Source organism: Nicotiana attenuata, unplaced genomic scaffold, assembly GCF_001879085.1.
Source record: "Nicotiana attenuata strain UT unplaced genomic scaffold, NIATTr2, whole genome shotgun sequence".
NCBI lineage: Eukaryota > Viridiplantae > Streptophyta > Magnoliopsida > Solanales > Solanaceae > Nicotiana > Nicotiana attenuata.
The window spans coordinates 62,283-69,432 of NW_017672908.1; the positions used below are offsets into that span (position 1 = coordinate 62,283).

The 7,150-nt window shown below is 36.4% G+C and overlaps 1 protein-coding gene and 1 non-coding gene across 2 annotated transcripts; one reads left to right on the forward strand and one right to left on the reverse strand.

Moving 5' to 3' along the window:
* Positions 1 to 405: 405 nt before the first annotated feature.
* TRNAA-AGC lies at positions 406 to 478 on the forward strand. Its single transcript has one exon. It is a non-coding gene; the product is annotated as a tRNA-Ala (tRNA).
* Positions 479 to 1,901: 1,423 nt separating this feature from the next.
* LOC109214898 lies at positions 1,902 to 6,659 on the reverse strand. The gene is made up of 2 exons (XM_019378861.1): positions 6,425 to 6,659; positions 1,902 to 2,323 (listed from the first exon to the last, which is right to left on the reverse strand). Exons 1-2 carry the CDS (start codon positions 6,545 to 6,547, stop codon positions 2,228 to 2,230), a joined length of 219 nt encoding a protein of 72 aa, XP_019234406.1. The 5' UTR covers positions 6,548 to 6,659; the 3' UTR covers positions 1,902 to 2,227.
* Between the last annotated feature and the right edge of the window lie 491 nt (positions 6,660 to 7,150).

Sequence of the window (7,150 nt, forward strand, 5' to 3'; positions counted from 1 at the left end):
TTAAACGTACTTCTATAATCACTAGTATTAGAATACATCACGTATCTTTAAAACTACAATTATCTTTAATTATTACTCACATTTTTCGAGGTAAACATGGTTTTTCAACTTATAAGCATTTTTGTAGTTTCTTTTATTTTGGTTAGCTCAAGGGGAAGTTTTGCATATTTGTGAAGATAAATTCTCGTCACTCAGCTCCCACAGCGAAGTCAAATGATTCAATAGTTTCCCTCTCTTCCTGAACTTCGGTCTTCGAACGAAGACCTTTCTCAAACTTAGTTTCTCTACCTTCTAATTTCGGGTTATATAGATCCACCGGTCATAGTAATTCTTATCCGCATACAAAGAGACTACACAACTTGACAAGATAAGTTATTTTGTAAATTTAAGAGAGTCTATATCTCAGGGGATGTAGCTCAGATGGTAGAGCGCTCGCTTAGCATGCGAGAGGTACGGGGATTGATACCCCGCATCTCCATTTTGAATTCCTTTATTTTTCTTTTTAGAGCAAATGCCGCGTGCGACAGGTGCTGAACCTTTGCATATAAAAAATGTTGCAACACAGATATGTACAGTTTACCTTTACATTAGGAATTGGCGTATTGAAACATGAAGATTACTTGTTTTCGTTGTTTTGCGTAAATATCATGAATACAAGTATTGTTGTTGAGTGAATGAATGTTTTCGATTTTTGGCAGAGTCCTAATGGAGAAGCTGGGAATAATGGCATTGCTAGTGGAGGGTAAAAAGGTGGAAGAAGAAAAGGTATGATTCATCAAATTAGAAGTTGAAGAATTCAAACCAATACTAGTATTATTGCGACTAAGCATTAAAGGCAGCTGTTCATACAAAGGCATCTTGTTATTAAAGCCGGTGTTTGAAGAAAGGGAAGTAGTAGTAATAGCGGAGGAATTCAAACTAAGAAGTTCACGAAATAGAAGCATGTTCAAAGAATTATTGCTTTTCTGAGTCGCAGCAACTGTAATGTTAGGACCAAAAAATCAGGTGTCATGCGGAAACTAGCAACGCAAACCTTGAACAACGATAAATTAGACAATAAAAGAGAAATATACCAAAAAAGACACAAACATATAATGTGGTTCGGTCAACTGACCTACATCCATGATGGAGATGAGCAATCCACTATATAAACAAAATCGTAAGCACAAGCAGCTTCTTCTGCGGTATCAAAAGTGCCCAGCGAACTCCTTTCTTTAGACTGAGGGTCTCTTATCTCCGCTGCATACCGGCCCCAACGGACTCCAAGAAGAAAAAAGTAGACTGCAATAATTAACCTATACATCCAGATTATGTTCTCTCATCTCGTTTATTCAACAAACCTTCAATCCAAAAGGTATAGCATCTCTTCTTTTATTTATTTTTTTGGTAAATAGGTGTCATAACATCTTATACCACAGAAATCAGAAGGCACTTGCTTAGGACCTTAACGCCTTTGCTAATTTGTTTCCTCCTGAAAGCTCTCATAAGCTAGAGTCTTGATTGCTCGGTATGATCAACTATTGTGCTTAAACCTCAAGACATGCTAAAATATTGAAATTGTAGTTTTGCCAAAGAAATGTGGCCCCTTCCTAAGAAGCTCAGGCATGGTTTCAACCACATCGGTGTTGGCAAAGAAAGATGAATAATCAGAGGAACAACCTAGGGTCCTTAACTGATGGTACATTTATCCAGGCATCAATAACCCGTATACATCCCGTAGTGAAACAATATATTAGAGCAACAGAAACGGGTGAGAAGAAGCATTAAATATTAAGAGGTACAAGTTTATCACCTCCACTTTCTGAATAATGAATTGACAATGTAAGTGTAAACTCAGCAAATACTTTAAGTAATATTTACCCAAACAGAACTGCCAAGTGCGATTCGAGGTATATCCAGAATCACCAATAATGATCATTTTAGCCTACGATTATCCAACTAATAGCTAGCTGAGAAATTAGTTGTTCAAGCTGAATCTTATTGTAAAGAGAGGCAAGAGTACATTTCATAGGTTCAGAAACGCCAAGGATCAAAATTGACTTCAAGTTCTCATTACCGCTTCCAGAAAACGTGCCTTTTGACCCATCATACGGCAAAACAAAAGAAAAAGCTAAACTTTATGCAGAAGATCAAATACATCATAACGGAGTCAGAAGCAACTAGAACCTAGGGAATCTATTTTGATGTCTCAACAGGACAAGTATTCATTGGGAACCACTTGGAACTTCTACTCAGTAGCTTCCACGCGTTTTGCAGCATCAGCTTCTTTCAGCCTTTCCAAAGCAGAAATGCGTCCATTCAGAGATTCATAAACATCATTCATCTGGATTTTAGAAAAGAGTGAATATCATGTAGACAAAAGAGATTTAGTCCAGCTGGGGCAACATATTTGATGTTCAGATCAAGGAAAAGATGGTTGAAATAAATTGCTCTTTTAGACCGTAATTGATTTATGACCAAGTTCCATCTTGGCCTGTCAAAGTAGCATGCTAGCATTGTATCTTCTCAATATCTCACACCATTTTCAAAAGAGTTTCATGGCTCCAGTTATCGTGTTGCAGCAATACATAAGTTTTACATAAGGCTCACCAAAGGAATATGAGAAAAAGAAAACTCTTATACTGGAAAACAAGGATTCACAGTCACTTTTGCAACAACATTATATAGCCCAAGCAGGCATGCTAAATTATGATATCATAGGTACAAACATGATGCTGAAAAGAACTCATCTTTCTTCTATTAAATGTTCAAGAAAACAAAAGAGTGCTGTACAAATCATCCAGTACAAAATTGCAGGATCTAAGGGTCAAGCTACATTGTACCACAACAAAGACTTACTCACACGCGTTGTTTACACCAAATCATTGAATGCAAGACATTTATCTAATTCCATTGTATAATGATTTAATACTTTACTTAACCAAGGCTACGTAATGTGTCTCCTCAATCTAATTTGCATCTCTTAAGATTAAATTGCTTAGTCTGGTGAAAACATTAGGTGTGGATTCGCCTCTTTTACCATCAATTCTGCACTTATTTTGGACGTTAAACCCCCACAATGCTCATGACCACTGAAATGATCCTTATAAGACTACTAGCCTGTTTGGCCAAGCTTTTTTTTGGGCCAAAAGTGCTTTTGGCCAAAAATTGAGGTGTTTGGCCAAGCTTTTGGAAGGAAAAAAAGTGTTTTTGAGGAGAAGCAGCAGCAGTTTTGGAGAAGCAGAAAAAAGTAGCTTCTCTCCAAGCACTTTTCTGAGAAGCACTTTTGAGAAAAATACACTTAGAAGCAGTTTTCAAAAGCTTGGCCAAACACTAATTACTGCTCAAAAGTGCTTTTCAAATTAATTGGCCAAACACAAACTAATTCTCACCAAAAACACTTTTTTAAAAAGTACTTTTGAGAAAAGCACTTCTCAAAATAAGCTGATTTTAGAAGCTTGGCCAAACGGGCTATACTAATGTTAGAAATAGAGAAGAAGAATAAAACTGTGCTAAGAAGGTAAGAACTGGTTTTTAACTTTGGGGAAAGGGAAGTGAAATTGAGAAAACAAGCACAAAACTTTGAAAATAAGTTACAAATTATTCTGATTGCAGTCCAACATCAGTGCTTCTAAAAGAGAATAACAACAACCCGACCCAGTAAAATCCCACAAGTGGGGTATGGGGAGGGTAGTGTGTACGCAGACCTTACCCCTACCCCGATAGAGTAGAGAAGCTGTTTCCGATAGATCCTCGGGTCAAGATGATTCTAAAAGAGAATAGTGAAAGCAATTCAATTAGTGGTCACATTTGTAACATAATTAAGGCCAAATACATAGACAGCCCCCTAAAGTTGGCACATAATTTCATTTTGACACCTCAATGAGTCTGTTTCCTATTAGACACCTAACGCATGTCCAAGATGTGCCTATTGAACACCACATTAACAACCAGTCAAAAAACTAAAATGCGTTTCATTCACACAGGGATGATGTGGCAAAGTTACGAACGAAACAAGGACATGCGACATTTACATAATTATTTTAAAAAGAGGCTTGAGAAGAAAAAGAAGGAAAAAGAAAATCTATTTCAACATAAATTCCCCCGCTGTTCCTTCGTCTTCTTAGCCAGTTCCCTCTTCCGTTTCCACACCACTACTCCACCATACAACTCCCGCTATAGTCACCGTCAACGCCATCTTCTCCACCTAAAACCACCGTCTTCTTAAGCCAAAAAGATGAGATCTCTTTTCACATAAATTTCCCCGTTGTTGCATCATCTTTTCCACCCACCCCACCACCCGGTCCCATCCTCTTCGCAGTTCCCCTGTTTCATCGTCTTCGCAGCCCAAGAATCAACTTCATTCCAACAACAGCCAAATAAAGATCTATAGCAGATAATAAATTGGGTGACGACAATGGTGTTGTTCTCCAGTAGTTTGCCCATTTGCCCATTGGGATAGCTCGAAGCCTTCTTAAGAGGGTATTTCTTGATTAGTATTTCTGTACAAGAACCAACTCTCTGTGTTAATTTTCGTTGGTGGGTTATTGGTAAAGCGACTGCTACAAATGTCCTGTAAATTAAAAAGAACCAACCTTCCAGTGGTTTGCCATGTCACCTTTTTGTGGATATTTAGAAGTAGTATTTAGTAGCTGCAACTTGTGGAAATAATTAAAAAGTGAAGCTTCTTAATTTCTTGGGCACACAAAGTGAGGAGAATCTGGTGATAGGGAGTAACCAAAGAGAAATTGGGGACCTCAAATTTCCTTTCCTTATGCTTCTATGTTGTAGATTTTGTTGGAAGCATTAAAAAGGTAGAATTTATAGCTACACAAAAACGAAGAGGAAAGGGGAGGGTGGAGGGTGGTGGTGGCAGAAAAAGAGGAGAAGGGAGGGGAATGGTAGAGGCGGTGGCAGGAAGAGAGAAGGAAGAAGAAGAAATGTTCTAAAAGAAAAGGAAACAATAAAATTTGGGATCAATTCACACGCCTACGAGAGTAGAGAAAAACTTTATTCTCCATGTCTGATTATCGTGTTTAATAGACACATTAACTGAGGTTGGAGTGCTAATGCATAAGAACCTCATTGAAGTGTCTAAATGAAAAATGGTGCCAACTTTAGGGGGTTATCTATGTATTTGGCCGAAAAAATAAATACGTAAATAAATGTCACATTTTTCCTGTCCCCGTTCTCGTCATTCTTTCTTCTTAAGTTCTCATTACCATGAGCTAAATTTGCATTTCCACCACTCTTCACAATATTGAGTTAATCTCCTGTTTGTTATTGTTAGGATCCTAACTAAAATCTGTTGTAACCATGCTACTGATCCATCCATAACGACTTACTTAATTTCCTGTTTATTATTGTTACTTTGTTAGATCCTAACTAAGATCTGTTGTAACCATGCTAATAAACCATCCAAGAATAAGTCTCTTCACACAGCACCAACTTTGGTACTTGCCTCGAAGCACCACCATCACCAACCTTCAGTAAACCAACTTAGTGTCATAGTAACTTGAACTGTCAAACGAAGCCACCAGTATCAAAATAGATCATCATTTTAAGAAAAATCTATATTTAAAGATGTATAACATAGCAAAAAATAATCTTGCTGTACCATCATGGTGATTGATTTTGCTGAAGTATGACATTCAGACTTAGAAATGAAAACTGCATTTTGCAGCAAGTTATAGATAATTTGCTTACGTTGCCACTGAAAAGGGCACTCATTCACCAATTACATGTAGATCCCTCTAGCTCAAATTTGAACAGCAACTTCCATCCAGGAACAATATGCTCCAGGCCACTAGCTAACTTACATCAGCACGTTCGTCTTGCAAACACTAAAGAGGCTAATCAGAGTGCATTTAAAAGCTTAATATATTTGCTGGGAATTCTGCCAACAGTTACTACCCTTAAAACCCTCGCGGAGATTTAGTTTCCCTAATTTGTTTTGAAATGGTTTAGTTTCCCTAATTTGTTTCAAATTAAGCACAATAGTCTGTTATTTGAATCAAGCCCGAGGCTTTGGTTCAGCAACAAATGTAGAACACTCAGGAGTCAGGATATGTAGAAAATTCGAAGCTATTAACTTATATTTTCAAAAGAAACATTAAAAGTTTGAATCTTTGCTGGTGAGCCAAATATGCAATTTAAGTAGAAAAGGGTTAAAGGTAACGGGCAGCCAATAGGCATTATCCACCATAATTTGAAATTGGAAAACAGCAAATTTCTTATTTAAAAGAAATAATGTTATTCCAATCAATCAATATAATTCAATTGATTCCACCTTAATCCAAAACTAGTCGAGATCAGCTATACAAAAACCTCCATATTCATTTCACTATATTCACGCCCATTTCATTACGAAATTGAACAAAACAAGATATTAAAAAAAAAAAGGCATATCAGAAAGGAGAGGAAGTGGATTGAAAGTCAAAAGGACCTGTTGAGAGAGGGAGTGGTGGGCGGTTTGGTAATCCTTGTGGAGAACGTAGAGACCAACGGCGGACGCCACCGCCGCACCGGCGAAAAACGATGCAAATCTCACCCTTAGCACGTATCCCATTTTTTACTGAATTGAGAATGTACACCAAAGCGAAGCTGTGTCCTTTTTTGGGTATTTAGGGAAGGAAGGGGAAGAATTGAAATTAGAAAGTTAAAAGATGTACCCAAATTCTTCTTCTTATTGTCTCGATTTATACCTTGTATGCACTAAACAATTAAAAAGTAATCCCCGTTCCACTTTATTTGATTTTTTAAACTGTTTTAATTAATAATAAAATAATAATATTAACCTTAATTTAATAATTAAAATATAACAAATACTCCTAGAATCTTTACTTCAAGACCAACTCTATAAAAACAAAGTTAATTCCTTTTTAATATATAAAAAATATTAAATATTGTGGCACTAAAAAAGAAGGTCAAAAAATCAATTAAAATGGACCGGAGGAAGTATTTATAAGATCATTGAGTAGATAATTACAGGTAAACTTTTAATAATATTTATTGCTCATTTGTTAAAAATGATGGTGTAAAATTATTTTTACACTATTATTGCATATGCAAAATTAGGTGACAAACATATCCAAAATACACAGAACTAAGAAATAAAAATAAAATACAAGTAAAAGTTGTGCATTAATGAATAGGTAATTTTCTTAAAGAT

Excerpts from the sequence above, each read along its gene's own strand:
- LOC109214898 (XM_019378861.1), bottom strand. The coding sequence starts at position 6,547 with ATGGGATACGTGCTAAGGGTGAGATTTGCATCGTTTTTCGCCGGTGCG. Across the intron at positions 2,324-6,424 it reads ACCACTCCCTCTCTCAACAG|ATGAATGATGTTTATGAATC; the intron begins GTCCTTTTGACT and ends TCTAAAATCCAG.